Source organism: Sus scrofa, chromosome 11 (assembly GCF_054392235.1).
Source record: "Sus scrofa isolate SSC_HxYL_T2T_F1_AM1 chromosome 11, Sscrofa_HxYL_maternal_Yorkshire_Landrace_v2.0, whole genome shotgun sequence".
NCBI lineage: Eukaryota > Metazoa > Chordata > Mammalia > Artiodactyla > Suidae > Sus > Sus scrofa.
In genome coordinates, this window is record NC_139393.1 from 85,424,732 (window position 1) to 85,444,650 (window position 19,919).

The window sequence follows — 19,919 nt, forward strand, 5'->3', positions numbered from 1 at the left end:
CACCTGCTGCTGCAGAGCCACACGCGGGCTCCCTCCGCAGCCCTGCGTGCCACCTGAAGGACACGGCCCCCAACACGCAGCACCCCCCCATCCAAAGGCACAGACTCGGCCCAGCGCCCGACTGCCCGGCGAGCCCCTTCCTCACCCGAGCCTCAGCAAGAATAAGCACAAGGCCCCCGTTTAGCAGCTCAGACGCTCTCTCACGAGCTGAGTCGTCAGACAAGGTTCCCCACGAGCACGCGGCAGGGCAGTCACCGCTCTGCGTGCCCCCAAACTAGACGATCTTCCATACTGAAGACTGACTCCCGGCTGGGGTGGGACCCCAGGCACTTACAGGCCTGCAAGGGGTTCTCAGAGCGGAGGCCTCACGCCGGCAGCACGGCCTTCAGCCGGGCCTGGGGAACACTCCCTGCTCCGCCCAGACCTCGGGAGCCAGGCTCTGGGGGGCCAGCAGTCCACGTCCACGAGCCCGAGAGGGGTCCCAATACGCGGAGTGTGGGGACCGCAGGCCTGAAAGGCTTCACGCGGGCCTGAGGTGTCCTACAGGGACCGCCAGAGAGTCCTGGCTCCACGGCCACGTGCGCCTGGAGCCCAGGGCGCCGCCCGAGGGCTTGTCCCGGTGGGCTGGGGACACACGCGCGCCCTGGAGCCACAGAAAGCACCGCAGCATCTGCTCGGATGGGGGGGGGTTCGGTTTTCTGCAGAAATGACATAAACTAAAACACGGAAGAGAAAGTTCCATTCTAAAACGTATGTTTTATTCTTCAGAGCTTTTCAAACTGCAGCTAAGCTCCCTGTGACCACGCCCTGAGCCCCTCGCACACCCCATCCGCACAAAGCCTCAGGGGAAGAAACCTAAAACGGCAGAACTAAAAGGACTTCAGGTGACGACGTGACAGTTTTCTCTCTTCAGACTTTATCTTACCAATGTTCTATAGAGATTCAACAGATTCCCTCTAATGCCATCTGTTCTCTTTGAGAAAGACCGTGAGACCCCGGATGGTACTGAAATCTACGGCACATTCACCAGAAGCCCGCCCCTTACTTGAGCAGGTCCATCAGGTGCCTGATGAAGTCCCCTTGGCCGAGAAGCAGGTACCGCCGCATGGCCTGCATGTGGTCCAGCAAGCTGTACTTTTTATTGAGAACATCCAGGAGGTACTTGCTGGTCTCAAAATAAGCCGCATCAATTTTCCCCTGAAATGCATTTTCCAAGTCTGTGAATAAATCTGCAGCTGTAAAGAACAAAAGGGAAGAGCACACGCACATCTGTAATTCGTACTTCCCCGGGAGAAGCCAGCTCAAGGCTCGCTCGCAGAGCCGGTCCCCACGCACCGCATGGCCGGCATCAAGGGCGTGGTCAGGAGGGCAAGGTCAAGGCCGAGCCCGAGCTCTGCGCGCCCAGAGCGCCTCGTCCTTCCCCTCGCCTCTCCCACCGCTTCCCACCAAGCGGGCTGCGCCGCTCGCTCCTCTCCGCCTACACACTCTCCGTCCCGAGAGCAGGAGCTCAGGACACGCAGCACCTCCCTACAGCCTCGGCGCCTACACACAGAAACCTGGATGAGCAGACGACAATGGAGCCGAGACTGGAAAGCTGCCCCGCCCCATCGGTCAGCCGCGCACAGAACGCAGGAAGTCACCGAGGACGGGGCGGGCGGCAAAGGGGCAGCTGGGGGCGGCTTTAGTAAAGCCGGGGAAACCACAGAAGGGCCCAGGCAGACAGCGGTCGAGCGCAGCATTCTGACTTCACAAAGGCTGTGACTCCTTGCTGATTTCTAGGCAAGCCCCGAGCTCATCAGCAAGTCTCCATTTCCTCACTTCGCCATGGTCACTGCATCACGGAAAGTGACACAAGTCACCAAGGAGAGTAAAGTAGCTGCACGCAGTCCCACACGGACTGTCAACGCTATACAGCAAAGTGTACAAAGTGACAGATGTTTCACACGTGTCACACGGTGTGTTAAGGTATCCGGATAATAATTCCGAACATCTGTCAATATTACTGAACAAAAAATACTTCAAGCAGTACATACGTCACCGTCACCACCACCGCCACCACCACCGCCACCACCACCGTCACCATCACTGTCACATCATCACCGTCACCACCATCACCGTCACCACCACCATCACCGTCACATCATCACTGTCGTCACATCATCACTGTCACCACCACCACCACCATCACCACCACCACCGTCACCACCACCACCGTCACCATCACTGTCACATCATCACCGTCACCACCATCACCGTCACCACCACCATCACCGTCACCATCACTGTCACTGTCACATCATCACTGTTGTCACCGCCACCACCACCGTCACCACACTGTCACCGTCAACCACCACCACCATCACCACCACCACCGCCACCACACTGTCACTGTCACCACCACCCTCATCATACCATCCTGGGGTGATTCTGCAGACTTGGTCACAGCTATCATCTTTGTAGTGGGCGTCTGGTCATGACAGACCTGGTGCAGGAAATTTATTGATTTTCCTATCAAAAGGACCTTAAAAAAAGGAAAATATCCTAGGGTTACCTTTACACAAAATTAAAACGATCAAGCACCCAAGTCCTACAAATCCTAAGCAGCAACTTTGTCTACTGATTAAAGACCAAACAGCAAGAACACGTGAGATAGAACCGAGTCAATTCCACACAACATGGCTATTAGCAGTTGTCGCCACGTCGCTGTGGGCAATGGGAACGTACTTCGCCTCTGGAAGTAACCCTCAAAGGCAACCGAACGCGGACCTGCGGCAGGCCCGGGACCCGCCTACCTTCCTGCACTGGTCCATGGTCATGAACGAGGGAATCATGGGCTTCCGCAGGGCGTACTTGTCGTGCCACAGCCGGTCCGCCTTGACCGCCGGGTCCGATGCCACGAAAAACTGACCACAGGAGAGAGGAGCGTTAGGAAGGGATATTTACGGGAGCTCCCGTCATGGCTCAGCGATAAAGGAATCCACCTAGGAAGCATGAGGTTGCGGGTTCCGTCCCTGGCCTCGCTCCGAGGGTTAAGGATCCGGCGTTGCTGTGACTGTGGTGTAGTCGCAGACGCAGCTCGGCTCGGATCTGGAGTTGCTGGGGCTCTGGTGTAGGCCGGTGGCTACAGCTCCCATTAGACCCCGAGCCTGGGAACCTCCATATGCTGCGGGTGCGGCCTTAGAGAAAGGCAAAAAAAAAGGGGGGGGGGATATTTACGGCAGGGCAGGAGCTGACAGCAGCGTCCGAGAGCAAGTAACTCTGGAAGGTAAAACCCTCCAGCCAGAGGGGACTCTGCGTTTACGCCGCACAGCTGGTTCCAGAGGCATTTTGGACAGGTCGCTCTCAAGTGGAACCACGTATTCCGCACTTTTTAGAACCGAAATAAAATGAAATTAAGCTAAGCTCCTCCCGGAAGACACTCGGTCGTCCCTGCTGTCACCGTCCCGGCCTCTGCTGCGCACAGCTCTGGCAGCCTAACCCCAGCGGCCGCCCTGACCTCAGGACCAGCAGGCTTCAGGGCTGTGCCAAGCAGCAGCCCAAGCCCGCCCGTGCCCTGCCCTCCGCGGCGGCCAGCCGAGCCTCCTGCAGCGCCTGTCCTGGCCGGCCGGCCCCGTCCACCCTGAGGCGCGGAGGGAGCGACCTTCGCACGGAGGCCATCCCCGAGACCACCCGCACTGTGCTCAGAGGCACCCCGTCCACTGCCACCCCCTCCGACCCCGCCCGGAAGGGACTGGCAGCGCTAAGGAGAAAATGAGTTTCTAGTTCATTTGCTACCGCAAAGAAGCCACCTCCCTCTGCAGCCAAATGTCCTAACAGACTCGTGCTTTTATTTCTACAAACTCAATTTCTAATATCAGACCTGCTGAGTCAAAGAAATTTTTCATTTTTACAAACAGGGCCTGATTTCCCTTCCAAGTGGCCCCGTGGACTGCCACTCCCCCGGCAGCGTCTCGGCTGCTGCATCCTTGCTCCGTTCAGATTCTGCCAATCAGGCAAAATCATGGTCGCTTGTCCTGTTGTTTTACTGACAACAAAGGACACTGGCACATTTTCCTAACGCTGATTGCCGCTTGATTTTCTCCTCCTGTGAATTGTCTTTTCATCTTCATCCCATCCTGCTATTGTCTGCTCTCATCCACATGCAGAGGCTCTTTGTTACGGAGGGTAGGGCCATGGGGGAATCCTCACGTGTTGCAGTTTCCTGAGTTATCCGCGGGCCCCTGTTCGCAGAGACAGCCGTGTTTCCGTCCTGTCCTGTCGGGCTTGGCTCTGGCTATCCTGTCTTCCTACGAGTTCCCCATCCCGTTGCAGCAACAGTCTCCACAATTTTTACGAAGCGCACTAGGCCTCTGTACCCGCGGCGGGTGGAGCCCAAGGATGCAGCGGGGGCGCCACACCGTTTTACGTGAGAGGTTTTCGGGTCCACCAGTGCTGGCCTATGCGAGGGTCCTGGAGACAAGGGACAGCTGTGGTTCCACTGCGTTGTTTTCATCCCTCGGACCTTCGCCCTCCAGAGCGTGCCAGGCACACAGCAGGCACAGGGCGCCTCCTTCTCCTTCCCTACTGGCAGCCAGCACTCCGAATTTAACACGCCAGCCTCTCCTCTGAGCTAAGGGTTATCTGTTCATAGCTTTAGGGTTAGGGTTAATTTTCCCCTGTGTTTATATGCTCAGAAATGTTTTCATTGCACAAATATTTATAAACCTGAAAAAATACTGTTCAAAGAACTGAGTAATTCAAGCCAAGGAGTGAAGGTATGATATAGTGAGAGTTTTTTTAGAAACATCATTGTCCCAAGGCAACCATCTAAAAGCGACTGTTTCTTCTGTTCACAATGATCTACTCCTGAGGGTAATAAGCATATGAGGAAACAGCATTTCTACCGGCGTCAAGGTCTCCTGGCCGACCCTGCAGGTCGGGGCTCGACGACAGCCAGGCAGGAACCTGCACAGAGGCAGCATCTCCAGGACCGCGAGGACGGGCTCACCACACTTGGTTCCGGCTCCGATTCTCTTTAGGTAACAATGCAAATGATCAAAATACCTACGGATCTTTCTTTTTTAGACTTTTTGACTTACATTCCCTTTCTAACTTTAAACACATAAAGACTGCTTTGAGGAAGTGAACACAGCACATGACGAGGCTGTCACTCTAGCATGGACGTAAACCAGCCCTGATGGAAATTAGCGCCACGAGCCTGCCAAGAATCACGCGGAAGGTCCCTCACTCACACGACGCCCACTCCACAGCTCGCCAGGCAGCAGCTCCGGTTATCTACCCGCTACTCACGTCCACAGAAGAGCTGGTTTCCACAGACCGCACACTAATTTATGCTGATATTTGGAATGCAGCCGGATTTCTATCAGTATGAGCAAGAAAATTTAATTTACTTAATATCAAAAACTCAGGCATTCAGTGACCTTTAGAAGTTATGGCAGGGTCCCTGCGAGGCAAAGCAGCATGCAGTCACCCTGCTACCAAACATCTAGAAGCGACACCAAGAGGCCTGAGCACACATTATAATATGCAATTAATCTTGCGAGAAATACAGTAACAGAGGAAACGAACCAAAGTCAGAACACAACTGCAAACGCTTTTATCTTATCGACGCATTTTCCACTCCAGGCTCTCTAGTTTTCAGCATGTGTCAAACACAGAGAGAAGTGAGGCGGAAAAACAAAGCATAGTTGAACCGTGATTTCGCGCTGAGCATTGGATCAAGGGCCTCTGACCAAAACCAGAAACGAAGAGGGTAATTTCCTTAGCAAGCGACTTGTTGTCTAAGAACCAGATCCATTAATTCGGACCACAAAGGACCCCACCTTCCACGGGTCAACAGGCAGGCCACCCCCAAGAGAGCCCACCCCGGCCACACCTACAGGAGCCGGAGGCCCTGGACCAGAGGAAGGCGAGAGGGAGCTGGCTGGGCAGCCGGCCAGACGGCAGGTCTCCGGGGCAGGCACGGAAGACAGGTAAACTTTTAAATCCAGTGATTCCTGGCCTACGGGTAAAAGGGACGACACAGCAGGAGTGCTGAGTGGTCCACAGAGACATACTCCATCTTGTTCCATGAGCCGGTTTTGACAGTGTGCGTTTCAACAAACTCGCTCAGGTTTTATTTACCTGGACGCGTCTTGGCGCCTCCCTTGCCGTTTCTCAGGGAGAGTTTCTGCAGGAGGCAGCCGTCCTGAACCAGCCTCGGCCTCTGGCCTCCACGGTCTTGCTCAGAGATCAGCTGCCACCCCAACAGGGCCCCCTGTCCTGAGGCGCTCGCGAGGGTGCGAGTCCCAGGGGCTTCTGCGAGTGCCTCCCACGGCACCTTGGCCCTGTGGGTGAAGGTTTCCGTCGATTCTGAGCACCACGGGTCTCTCTGGCTCTTTGCACGTTCCTTCTTCTTCTTTCTGAGCCTCACTCGGGATAATCTCGACTGATTTATTTTCAACTTGCTGATTTTCTTCTTCATGCTCAAATCTGCTGTTGAGCCCCACTGGTGACTTTCTCCATTCAGTTACTGTATTTTTCAACTCCAGAATTCCTATTTAATTAATTTTTACTATTTGTTTATTCATGGTTTGTGGTTTTTGATTATAGATAGTAGCATTCTTTATGTCGATATTTAATGAGTTATTACGAGGCTCTTGTACAGCAATTTAGAATAAACCATACACTTGAAACATGATTTTATAACCAAGTTCTAACTCAATACACAGATGGAGGAAAAATTAACCTACATGGGAAATGAAGAGACAAAATTTCACAAATTTTTAATTATTTAAGGATCAAACACAATGTACAATGGTCTAAACAACAAATTCTTTTTTTTTTTGTTTTTTTGCCTTTTCGAGGGCCGCTTCCCGCGGCATATGGAGGTTCCCAGGCTAGGGGTCTAATTGGAGCTGTAGCCGCCGGCCTACGCCAGAGCCACAGCAACACCAGATCCGAGCTGTGTCTGCGACCTACACCACAGGTCATGGCAACGCCGGATCCTTATCCCACTGAGCAAGGCCAGGGATCAAACCAGCAACCTCATGGTTCCTAGTCCGACTCGTTAACCACTGCGCCACGACGGGCACTCCTAACACCAAATTCTTGTTCCTACAGCAAAGTAAAGAGAACCTCCGCAAAACTAATCAAAGACTTACAATGAATACTTCAGTATTTAGGGTTCGGCAGGAAACAGAGGAGTCAAAGCACAACACAAATAAGGGAAAGGCACGAACACCCCAGGGACAGACGCTTGGGGCCGCTGGATTCCCGAGCTTTCCCAGTGCTCTTAATCACAAACCAACAGCAGCCCGCATCCTGCAAGCCTACTGTCTGTCGGACTCACCCTCACACACACCAGCTCCCACCACACACCACACACGCGGAAGGTGACGGGGAGGCTGAGCCCCACACTCCGCCCCACAGAGGGAAACACGTCACAACAGGACACACTGACGCGGCCGAGCCCCTGCCACAGCCAAACACGGCAGCCTGGGGCAAAGACCTGAATAATTAATAAAGGATTAATTCCAGCTTCATCAACCGTAATGGTTTTTGAGGTAAACCAGTGAAGCAAACAAGAGCATCTGGGGCACAGAGGACTCTCCGAGCAAAACTGGCAAACCGCAAATGAACAAATCTTGAACTTCCTGAGGTCCTGCCCAAACCCAGAACCTCGGTTTGAGTATCAGTGAACACAAACCTTCAAGAAAAATGGTTATTGTGAAGGAGATCCAGCTTCCCACTAACCAACTGCAGCTCTGACCACGGGGCAGCTGGCAGGACATGCAGGGCACGGAAACGCGGCGTGGGGCATCCCTGCCAGGAGACGTGCCACGGGGGAACAGTCACGAGAGCAACCTGGAGCCCGCCGGCGTCCCAGCCGTGCCTCACCTCGTGGTAGGTGTCCTCCAGCTCCCCGTCGTAGATCCAGCGGTACAGAAAGCTGAGGACGGGGTGTGACACCAGGCTGAGGATGTGCTGCACCAGCGACCGCGCGTACGGGTCCCCCGTCTTGGTGTAGGCGTGGACGGCGGAGGCCAGCTCGCCCCCCTTCCTTCCTAGGGACACAGGAAACACCCACGCTAAGAGTCACAGCAGGAACCAGGAACGGTACACCCACCCACAGAGCCACGACACAGAGACCTGGTGCCATCTGGACCTAGAAGCAGCTGCCAGCACATCGCGGCCCGGGGGCCGAGGGGCCAGAGCCTCCCGGGCTCCACACGCGCCAGAGCCCTTCCCCGGCACGACCACAGCGGAGAACCTGCCTTGGGAGAAGGTCTAGAGCAGGACTTGGCACCTGCTCTGACCGAGACGCACGCTCTTTAGACTCAGACTCGACACTGCGCTCTACCGCACAAAGCAGCAGGGGTAGAAGATGGACATTTGCAAAACCATACTCACGCCTGAGTATTTTCCTCCTGTTTTTTTTTTTTTTTGGTATAATATGCTGATCTCAACTTGCTAAAATGATGTCATAACCCATGAACTGGTGGCACCTGCAGTGTGGCTCCGTGAGAACAGTGCCCAGAGTCCCAGGAGCACAGCCCAGCAGAAAGGGCTGTGAGTGGCCAAAACCAAAGTCGAGGCACACTGAGAATTTCCCAAGTGGGAAAAATCCAGGGTTTTACGAGACTGAGGGAAGATTTTAAGGATCTGCTCTGAGTAAGACCCTCTGCGCGTGTGCACACAAAGCGACAGAGCCAGGCGGCAGGTCACGACAAGCGTGTGAAGGCACAGAGCAGGGATGCCGGAGTCCAGGCTGGGGGCCAGGGGACACCGAAAGAGATGGGGCTGGGACGAAGGCAGAGGCGGGGCCTGCTGGTAGACGGGGAGCGCTGGGATTTATTCATTGTACTCGACTGATTTCCTTCAGAGGTAAGGCTGCCAGCCACGGTGAACGTGGCAGTTAGTCCTGCTGAGTTGTGGCTGGGGAACTGCCCCGAGGGGGAGGGGGCAGGGAGAGCAGAGGGCAGGCAGAGCACCGGCTCCCGAGTCTCATCTGGTCCTAACGGCCCTGGAGGTAGAGACTCTTAGTGTCCCTGTGTTAACTGATGAGACAAGGAAGTATAAACAGTGAGGAAAATGTCAAGAAGGCAACTAGAGATACAGACAAAAAGACCAGAAGAGGCCCAACCCACGGGCAAAGACGGGAGGCTGTCGCACAGCTGGTGCCCCACGTGGACCGCACTCCGGAGGAGCGAAACCCCAGGAAAGGCTGCTCATTGAGATGAGACAAAGGAACACAAACCAACAGCCCTAACGCCGAGGCCCAAAACTACCCCCCGCCCTCCTCCCTCAGCTCAGGAGATCCTGAGCCTCCACAGGCGTGAACGCTGGGCCCTGCCGGCAACAGGCATTTTCCCCGCAAGGTCACGTCTACTCATTTGCATTTAATCGGCACACTTCTGGCTGTTAAGCATACAAAAGAGCGGGCTACCCCCTAAAACCCGCTGTGAAGTAAGGCAGAAGGACCTTGGCAGTGGTCCACCAGGGCTGCTAAGGTCTTCAGCCTCATCTTGGGGTCATACGTCCAAACCAGGAGGCGCCGCAGCGTCAGGCTGCTCTCGAGGCCCAAATTCACCCCCTGGTCGTCCTCTAACTGCAGCTGAAAATCAGGAGAGAGAACGAGTAAGCGCAGGTCACCACATACGTTACCCCCTCACTCCGTGCAGACCCGGGGAAGGGATTATTCCCATAAAAACGCAACAGACATGCCCTCCGAGATGACAGCTCAGGCCGCAGGTGACCTGCTGGCGCCAGGCCACCCGGGACCCTCGCGGCCCGTCCTTGCACGTATCGCCGGGTCCTGCTCCCTAAAAGCGAGGGCGGAAGCATCCGCTCGCGCAGCGCGGGGGGCGCTGGGCAGCTCCACGCCGGCGGGTGCTCACCTGGGAGTGCAGGACGGAGAGCAGGCGGTAGTACTCCCTGAGCTCCTGGTGCAGCGCCGCGCAGAAGCTCTGCGGGGGAGGGGGGAGGAGGCGCGTGAAGGCCGGACCCGAGTCCCGCACCCTGCACGCTCGCAGCAACGCACGGGAGCCGCGCGGGGCGCGCCACGAGCCCGAGGTCGCGGGTCCCTCGGGATTGGACTCCGCTTCTGGCCTCGGTCTTCGGGCGGGGCCACCACCACGCCGCCGTCCGGAGGGAGGGCGGGGCGAGGAGGAATCGGGTTCCACACAGCGAAGGCGCGTTGCCTTCAGCGAGGGCTGCGGGGCCGCATCCTTGTAAATCAAGTCGAGGCGACCCGCAGCACTGGGCGGGTCAGTTCCCCGCGGGCAGCACAGCGATTTGCTTCTGCACATACACGCATGCACTGCGGCTTATTCTTTTGGATTCTTTGGCGTGATAGGTTATTAGGAGATGCTGGGCCCCAGTTCCCTGTGCTGCACAGGAGGTCCTTGTTGTTTACCTGTTTTATGTACAGTCATGTGACTCTATTAATCCCCAAATCCTAATCTAACTCCCCCCTCGTGTGGCAACCGTAAATTTGTTTTCTGTCTGCAGGGAACAGGTTTTATCCTCTGCAGGTTCTGCCTGTCACGGGCTTTCGTGGAAACCAAAGCTTCCCCCTGAATGTCTCTGTCCCGGCTTACACCCGGAGTTCACTCCAGAAAATTCCGGTCACCAGAGTGTGAAGCTCCTTCCTACAGCTCTTGATGTGAGACCTCGGAATTTAAGAATGGAAACGTACAAGGCAGTTTTCAATAAACTCTGGACGGTACACACTGAACAATAACAACAACAATAATAACAATAATAGAAGGAATTGATAGTTATCGGTTTTAAAATATTGCTAGAGGGAGTTCCCATCGTGGCTCATCAGAAACACATCTGACTAGTAATCATGAGGACACAGGTTTGATCCCTGGCCTCCCTCCGTGGGTTAAGGATCTGGCATTGCTGTGAGCTGAGGCAGAGGCCATCAGCTGTAGCTCCGAATCGACCCCCAGCCTGGGAACTTCCATATGCCACAGGTGTGGCCCTAAGAAGACAAAAACATAAAAAAATAAAACAATTTAAAATAAAAAACCTGCTGTATAGAACTGGGAACTATAACGAGTCCCTTACAACGGAGCAGGATGGAAGATAAGGTGAGAAAAAGAATGTATATGTGTATGTGTGACTGGGTCACTTTGCTTATAGCAGAAAATTGACAGAACATGTAAACCAGCTATCACGGGAAAAATAAAAATCATTAAAAATAAAACTGAAATAAAATACTGCTAGCGAAGAGCATTAAAGAAAATGACACTTTCACACTAAAAATTTGGAAGGGAGAGACACGGAAGCAACCTACATGCCCACAGACAGAGGATCGGCTCCAGATGTGCATAAACACACGGACGCTCTGGACACTACTCGGCCGCAGAAAGGAATGGAATAAGGTCTTCTGCAGCAACACGGATGGACTTAGAGGTTATTGCATTAAGGGAGGTCAGAGAAAGACACGTATCTCAGAATATCACCTACATGTGGACTCTGAAAAAGTACAAATGAACTTCTTTACAAAACAGAAGCAGACTTGTGACAGAAAACAAACACGGTCACCAAAGAGGAAATGCGGGGAGGGAGAAACGAGGGGTTGGGGTTAACAGGTGCACGCTGCCATGTATAAAACAGATAAACAGGGATTTACTGTACAGCTCAGGGAACGCTTGCAAGAAGCTATAATGGAAAGGAGAAAAAGAATATAGACACATACACACATGTGTGTAAACAAAACACACTCTTGCATATGTCACTATACACAAGAAACACACTATTATAAATCGACTCTACATCCGTGTTTAAAAAAATATTTAAAAGAATCAGGTCAAAGGGAAAATACATAAAAACATGTCAAGTGGAGTTCCCGTCGTGGCGCAGTGGTTAACAAATCCGACTAGGACCCATGAGGTTGCAGGTTCGGTCCCCGCCCTTGCTCAGTGGGTTAAGGATCCGGCGTTGTCATGAGCTGTGGTGTAGGTTGCAGACGCAGCTCGGATCCCACGTGGCTGTGGCTCTGGTGTAGGCCAGCGACTACAGCTCCGATTCCACCCCTAGCCTGGGAACCTCCATATGCCGCGGGAGCAGCCCAAGAAATAGCAAAAAGGCAAAAAACAAACAAACAAACAAAAAACATGTCAGGTGACTCATCCATGGTCACTGTCCCTGAGAGCTCATTAAGCAGTCCTTGAGCGGCTATATTTGACTCCGCCTGTCGGTGCATACTGTGCTTTCTGTTCTCTCGGGTGGACCGCGACTGACGCAAGTCTATCATCCAAACTTCTCTCCATGGAAAGATTCCCCCTTCAGAGCTACCTTCACCCTAACACTGAGCAGAACAAGCATTTCCCCCAGCGAAGGCGCCCCGGGTGCCCCAGCAACAAACCACATACCTGACCTACGAGTCCAAAGGACCGGTCCAGACTCCTCTGGTCCGTGTACTTTCTGATCTTATTGTGTAACCACCCCAACTCCGCAAGTCTGACCGCCGTGTCCCTAAGAGACTTACTCAGGTTTGCCTGAAAAGCGAACATACCAAGAGTTAAAAATTCAAAAAATGTTTCAACACAACTAATTATTCTTCTTCTCAACCACACGTACTTTTATATCTGTATTTCTTACGCTTCAACCCAGGAAACTTTAACTGGTATACCAGCACTAAAGTGAAGACACGAAGCCTCTAGGAGACAGCTTCAGGGAGCGGGCGGGGAGGTAAAACACAAGACCTGGGCGCCACTGTCCCCAGGAGCGCCCAGCCAGGGCGCCCGGCGTAGGGGGACTGCCTGGGACATCAGTCACCTGGTGACTCAGCCAAGAGAAGCAGAAGGATGCAGGGAAGCCAGGACTGTGGAAAGGCAAGGTCAGGAGGACAGAAGCACAAGCAAGAAGCATCGTATGTGGAATCTGTATCGACGGCAAAGATGCCGAGACACCTGACGGGCAGGTAACTGTGGCGTGACCACGGAAGGATGCAGAGGCCGGCTGGAAGGGCAGCGGCCACCAGCGAAACAAGGCAAGGATGCAAGTGCTGAGGACGACGGCCCCCCAGACAAGGCCGCACAGGGACAAGAGCACAGCCTGACCGGGACTCCGAGTCTGCAAACCAGCTCTGTCACCCCCATCACCCCCTCCACCTCACAGCACTTACCTGGTCCTACTGACGTTTGACCTCTGAGCACTTGGGACGGGCTGGCAGCTACGTACCTTTCCCTCCACTGTGTAGCAGTTGTCAGCGTTGCTCATCTTGACATGCTTGCCGTCTATGCCCTGGAAGACGTACAGAATGTCTCTGACCAGGGCCGCCTCCGTAACCTCCACGGCACCTGCAACGGAGTTTCCACAGGAGAACCATCACCAAACAAGAGATGAATAAATTACAAAACACGGGTCGTCGCAGACTATATATCAGCAACCAGAACAAAATTTAAAAACTAAATAAATGAGTTTAAGGTGAAAAAGAACATGAAGTTCTAGGGAAAAGGATTTTCTGAAGAGGATACAGAGAGCCTATCATTTCTCTTCCAGAGTCTTTTAAAAAGACGAAGTAACATGTGGGAATCCGAGATGCAATCAAGGAGCAGCGCGGGACACACACACACACACACACACACACACACGGATGGGTCCTCATTCCACGTGGTGTCCAGAAAACTGGCTGAGCGCCCCACAAGCACACGAACCTGGCTGCGCCCGCACCTCCACCCCACAGGCGCTGGCACAGCACACGTGGGACAAAAAGCTGACTCGGGATTTAGGTGTGACCCTGTATCTGGACGACGAGGCAGAGCCCGGCAACCCAAGAGGCCAGCGGGAGGAGCACCTCGGGGCACGGCCGGGCCAGCGTCCAGGCGGGCAGCAATCAGCAGGCGGCCCGGGCCTGTACCCCGGCCGTGAGAGTGACTGTCCACTAAGTGCAAATGTGACCGACTGTCACTGCCCTTCTGCCTACTTGTCCATCCACGCCTGGGCGAAGCAGAAACCACCAAAGGCCTCGCGCCTCGACATGGGCGCAGGAAGCCCTGTGGGCAGCTGGACACATGGAGGCCATCCCACCAACCTAGGAGTGAGCCCTCATCGCGCCACCACGTGTCCCCATCCTCTGACCCAGCACTACCACCCAGCTTTCATACACTGCTGATCACAAGATGTTTTTTTTCCATCCATTTACTTGTACCGGCCTGCAGACACTGTCCGGGCGGCGAGGCGGGACGCGAACAGGGCTCAAGAGGAGGGGGAGGGGAGCCGGCCTCGGGAGCCACCCGGGCAAGGCCTGCCAAGGGGACAGTGCCGGCCAGGACGTGGGCAGGGGGACACGGGGGCTGAGGGCTCTGAACCTCCCCAGGAGAAGGAGAAGCCACTCGAGGCTGTGCGCAGGGACTCCCGACCCGCGATTTAAACACGGGGGTCTCTGCTGTAAACAAAGCACGTCATCAAGGCCCTACTGCGCGGCCCAGGGAACAGTACTCAGCCTCATTCTGCAATACCCTACGCAGGGAAGAGTCTAGAAAAGAACGGATGTGTGCGTGCATAGAACTGAGTCACCTGGCGGGACACCTGACACCACACCCCCGGGAAAGCTACTCCGCTCCGCCGCGACACGCGAGGCAAGCCGAAAGGAGATACCTGACGCCGAAAGGAGATACCTGACGCGGGGGCACCTTACTCACCAGCGGCAGCATCCCCTTCTCGCCTCGGCCGCGCCGCGCCGCGCGAGCCGCTGCTGGGGACAGCTTTCGAGGTAGTGGACGGCAAGGACGGCTGGCTGGCGGTCAGCGTCCACGCCAGGCGGGAGCCCAGCTGCTGCCGAAGACCATCGCCCACTCCTGGAGCCGGGAGGGGCTGCCTGCAAGAGGAGGGCCCTGCGGTCAGACGGCCCCCGGGACCCGCTCGATGCCTCGCTGCACCGGAGGACTGGACCGGCACCTGAGTGATAGCACCAGCCGTGGCTCCCGGCCCGGGGCGTCCACCTGCACACGGCTTCCCAGCAGACAAACCGAAACCTACCTGGCTTTTCTTCACAAACACAGAACAGACGTGACCCACCTTGGATTCACTACTAGTTTCACCCTGAAAATTAGCACTTTCATTCACTCAACAGTTGCTGAGTTAAAAAATCTAAAATACTGTCCCCTCTTCCCTGTCCTTACTGCCCGTCGGCCTTCACCAGCACTTGATATGAAAGAAATAATGTAATCTGCAATGAATTTTCAAAATGTACACCTTGGAGTTCCATGGTGGCTCAGCGGGTTAAGAATCCAGGGTTGTCACTACTGTGGCACAGGTTCGATCCCTAGCCCAGGAATGCCACAGGCACAGTCAAAAAATTTTTTTTTAATTAAAGGGAGTCTTGAGCTTACTTCAACGCATCCGAGGTCAAGATAGTTGTTTTTGTTTTGTTTTGTTTTGTTTTTTCCCACTGCCCCTCCAGCACAGGGAGTTCCCAGGCCACGGCGCAGATCCAAGCCACAGGTGGGCCCTACACTGCAGCTAAGGCAACACAGGATCCTAAACCCACTATGCCAGGATCCTAAACCCACTATACCTGCATCCTGGCGCTGCAGAGATGCCACCAATTCAGGTGCGCCACAGCAGGAACTCTCAAGACAGCTTTTAATGATTTGGAGAACGTGGAGTTCCCGTGGTGGCAGAGCGGAAACGAATCCGACTAGGAACCATGAGGTTGCGGGTTCGATCCCTGGCCTCGCTCAGCAGCTTAAGGATCCGGCGTTGCTGTGAGCTGTGGTGTAGGGTGCAGATGCAGCTCGGACCTGGCGTTGCTGTCGCTCTGGCGTAGGCCGGTGACAACAGCTCTGATTAGACCCCTAGCCTAGGAACTTACATATGCCGTGGGTGTGGCCCTTAAAAAGACAAAAGAAAAAAGAAATAATAATTGGAGAATGTGTCGAAGCTGCTCTTTGAGAGCTAAGAGCCTGACAGCTGATCTCTAATGACATATGTTTTGACAACTGCAACAAAAATAGCACTTCCTGGGGCTGCGAAGCACAAAACGAGAGTGTCGCCAGCACTGCGGCTGTGGAGCAGGAGCCCTGGCTTGTACGGGTGGTCCTCCGGCTCCTTCCGCGAAGCCCTGGCGACGTGAGAGAAGGAAACTGCCCGGCCTTCCCCTGATATTGAGGGGGAGTCAGCAACACTAAATGAAAGCTGTCTTTCTGAATACAGTTCTAAATCTAAGAAAAATTCTAAAAGACCACTTGAGTGCAAAGTTCTCTGCACAGTTTAATACCATGATAACAGTTTTTCAAGTACTTATTTTAAAGGTGAAAATCAAACAGTCTGTTTACTCCCTAGGCAGAATATGAGCTGAGATTAAACTTCAGAACGCACATGCTGTCTTTCTAGAACACTCGGCTCGGGTTAAAGTCCACACTGCGTGCAGCGTCTCTACTCTCTCGGGACTTTAACAGAACTGCACTGAGTCCCACAAGGACCCGAAGCCGCTGTGCTCAGGAGGAAAGCAGCATCGGACAGCGAACCCTTGGGCCCTGCTCTGGAGAAAGACCCACTTTCTGACAGCTGCTTGAACGTGACCCAAGTGTGAACACCGGGAGCCTCGCCCCATGCACTCCCGCACAGCCCCCGACGGCGCTGACCCGAGGCCCTCCTCTCCCACGCGCTGCTCACACTTGGGCAGGCGGCTGCCCCCGGGGCGGCTCCGGCCCAGGGCCTGGGGACAGTGCACACGCAGCCAGGGACATGCGCTGAGCCACGGGTGGCACTCCCGCCACGTCCAGGGGAGGCTGAGCCGGCGGCCTGACAGCAGCCCCTTCCCAAGAGCTAAGAACAAACACAGCGCCGAGCAGGGCCGGAGCGGGGAGAATTCGCACCCAGGTCACATCTGCGGGACAGCACCTGGGGCACTCCAGCTCTGGGGACAGTGTCGGGAGCGGAGCAGCCGCGCAAGGACCAGGGTGCCTGCTGTCCCCATCTGGGGACCCAGCGTGAGCCATTACCCGGGGAGGAGGGCGGGCGGTGGTGGCGGCGGGGTCGGGCCGTTGAGGGCATAGGTGCCCAGGCTGCTGACGCCACTGCTGCCCGCGCTGCCCGCGCTCTGGGCCGACGGCGCGCCGCGCTCCTGGTAGTTCAAGGGCAGAGACTGCGGCCGGGCGTAGTAGTAGGGAGTGGAGTGGGCGTCCCGCGGGAGCGCCTGAGCGAACAAGGCGGCGTAGCCGGAGACCTGCAACACAGCCGGATCGGGTTACTCAACGCCTCCCCACGGGAGGTTTCGACCAGATTTCCGTTCCCGGGCTGTAACTGGAGTTCCTACACGCAGCGCTCAGAGAGCACAGGCTCGGGTTCGGACCGCAGCACAGCCAATATCCCAATAAAACAAGTCACACGAATTTTCTGATTTCCCATGGCATCTAAAAGTCATGTTTACACCCTGCTGTGCTCTAGCAGGTGTACAGCAGCACTCTGTCCAAAAAGCAATATACATACCTTAATTAAAAACAGCTTATTGCTGGGAGTTCCCTTCCTGGCTCAGTGGTAATGAAAGCAACTAGGAAACATGAAGACACAGGTTCGATCCCTGGCCTCGCACAGTGGGTTAAGGATCTGGCATTGCTGTGGCTGTGGTGTAGGGTGGCAGCAGCAGTTCTAATTCAACCCCTAGACTGGGAACTTCCATATGCCACATGGGCAGCTCCAAAAAGCCAAAAAAAAAAAAAAAAAAAAAAAAAAATCTATTGCTTAAAAATGTAACCATCACATGACAATGCAGTTGCCACAATCCCTCAATTTGTAAAAAAATGCTATATCTGCAAAGCACAATAAACAAGGTATGCCTGTATTTATTAAATGATAAATTAATATGCTTGAAAAAGTCTCAGAAAGTTTTTGAATCTCAAAACTCCCACATGGTCTGATAACTAAACATTTCATGCAGAAGCCAAGAAAACTAAAACTCAAATAATTCGTCAAATATTTTTAAGTGTGGCATTATTGCATAATGAAAGAATGCTCACTACTTGGCCTAAGATTTTAAATATAAATTCGACTTTGTCACCCACATTCAACTTTTTCAACACTGAAATTCCTGCAGCAGAATGCTTTCTATACCAGCCTCTCCCAGGCTCGGACCAGCAGCCCAGGTGCTCCTGCAAACACTGCACAGGTTGCAATGAGCTCACGGATACAAAGCTGTCACGGGTGTAACAGTGAGTGACATTTACAACGACACCTAAAAACGGGAAAATCCCAAAAGGTCTTCTAACTCTGAGCATGCTGAAGCTGTGCTGACATTAAGAACTTTATACAGTAAAACCTGAAGACTGATAGTCGGCGCTCTATTTAATCACTGCTGCGTTTGACGTACACCAAGATTCTCGGAAACACAGCACACTGACTACAAACGCCCTACAAACAAAAACAAAAGACGAAGACATCCCTTGACCCTCCGTGACTGCCCAGAACACCGGACACGTTTTTCTGCTCTTCTCGTTCACCGTCTCAAGCACAGAAGCTGGTCCCCACCGAAGTCTGGCACGGCTGCCCCGAGACCCTGGGCTGGGAAAACAGTCTCTCACCTTGCTCGGCTGCTTGCGGGGATCTTCACTGAGGCTCAGCAAGAGGTAGAGAATGGACCACTTATTTTTCAAAACTCCCTGTTTAGAGAGAAAACATTAAAAGAACAACTTGTACAACTCCCCGGTTCCACCTTCTTCTCTCCTAAATTACCGCATTTCCAAAGAGGAACGCATCTCAGAGCTCCCTCGGCAACACCCAATCTAAATCTGCTCATTCTTCAGGCCGTGCACGTGGCATATTCCTCATCAAGGCCAGACTCCAGCGCTCAGCTAACCCCAAAGTCCCAACAGCAACATGTGCTTAACTTACATTTTCCTAAAAGACGGCAGTTCCTCCGTGAAACGGTACTTATAACAAGCAACTTCCCAGTGATTTTAAGAAAACTGCCATCAGGAGTTCCTGCTGTGGCGCAACAGGACAGACAGTGACTCTGCAGCAGCAGGGCACGGATTTGATCCCTGCCCGGCACAGTGGGTTAAGGATCCCCAACAGGTGGCAACTGCGGCTCGGATTTCACCCCTGGTCCGGGAACTTGATATGCCGTGGGGGGCCCAAAAAATGCTTAAATTTAAAATTAAAAAAAAAAAAAAGTTTTTAAAAAAGAAAACTGCCCCTTTATCTCAGTCCTATCTAGGCCATAAAAAGGAGCACTGGAAAAAAAGAAAAGAATTCTAAAGCGCAGGCCGTCGGGCTCGGCATCGCTCATTCCTGAGAAACTCAAGGTTCCCAGGTTCTGGGATGAGCAGGTCACCGCAGTCCCTCGGTTTCTCTGTAAGGGTGTCACACGGGTTCACTCACGCCCAAAAGTCTCACTCCGCTGACAGACAACCTTGAGCGGCCGCGCCCCCTGCCCCCCAAGGCGCTTCATCCTGGATTTGCAGGGGGCCCGCTGCACTCGCTGCACTCGAGGAGCCCTGCCTTTGCGCTGCACCGGCCAGAAAACGCAGGTCCCCTCACTTCCAAGACAAACGGGAGACGGGCGCTCACATCACACGCGCTCATGGCCACGGTGTAAACAGTCTGTGCAAGTTTCACTAGAGAATAAGCTAATCCGTATTTAAATTACATGGATTAACTTAAAAATTTCTGATGCTATCCAGGTTCTTCTACAGCCTGAATCACAACAATTTCACCCTCGGGTGTGGCTGGTTAACTGAAGTCAAGGCCAGCAGAGTCTTTTATGAAAATAAATAGGTTAGAAAACCCATGCATGTGTGAGTATCTACACCCGATCACAAAACATTCAAAGCAACTTTTTTTAGGTTCTTCACTGTCACAGCCCAAATTACACCCCGACGGTGAAAAGGTGTATTGGCGAGGCGAGCCCTGCTGTCACGTGGAGAGCCCGGGCTTCCTCGCAGGAACCAACCGAGGCTTCGGGCCGGGCGCTCAGCGCGTAC

At 53.9% G+C, this 19,919-nt stretch overlaps 1 protein-coding gene across 6 annotated transcripts in view; it reads right to left on the minus strand.

The window, feature by feature from the left end:
• The window catches only part of TUBGCP3 (tubulin gamma complex component 3), a 56,113-nt gene that overhangs the window by 29,803 nt on the left and 6,391 nt on the right, over positions 1-19,919 (minus strand). For all 6 annotated transcript variants that reach the window (XM_084982337.1, XM_084982340.1, XM_084982336.1 and 3 more), the window contains 11 exons: positions 18,519-18,596; positions 16,944-17,167; positions 14,640-14,815; positions 13,177-13,295; positions 12,366-12,491; positions 9,879-9,947; positions 9,463-9,595; positions 7,879-8,045; positions 2,793-2,903; positions 2,413-2,521; positions 1,046-1,235 (listed from right to left, as the gene is read on the minus strand). In XM_084982337.1, the coding sequence (XP_084838463.1) occupies positions 1,046-1,235; positions 2,413-2,521; positions 2,793-2,903; positions 7,879-8,045; positions 9,463-9,595; positions 9,879-9,947; positions 12,366-12,491; positions 13,177-13,295; positions 14,640-14,815; positions 16,944-17,167; positions 18,519-18,596 (1,502 nt within the window). The remainder of the gene's footprint in view (positions 1-1,045; positions 1,236-2,412; positions 2,522-2,792; positions 2,904-7,878; positions 8,046-9,462; positions 9,596-9,878; positions 9,948-12,365; positions 12,492-13,176; positions 13,296-14,639; positions 14,816-16,943; positions 17,168-18,518; positions 18,597-19,919) is intronic.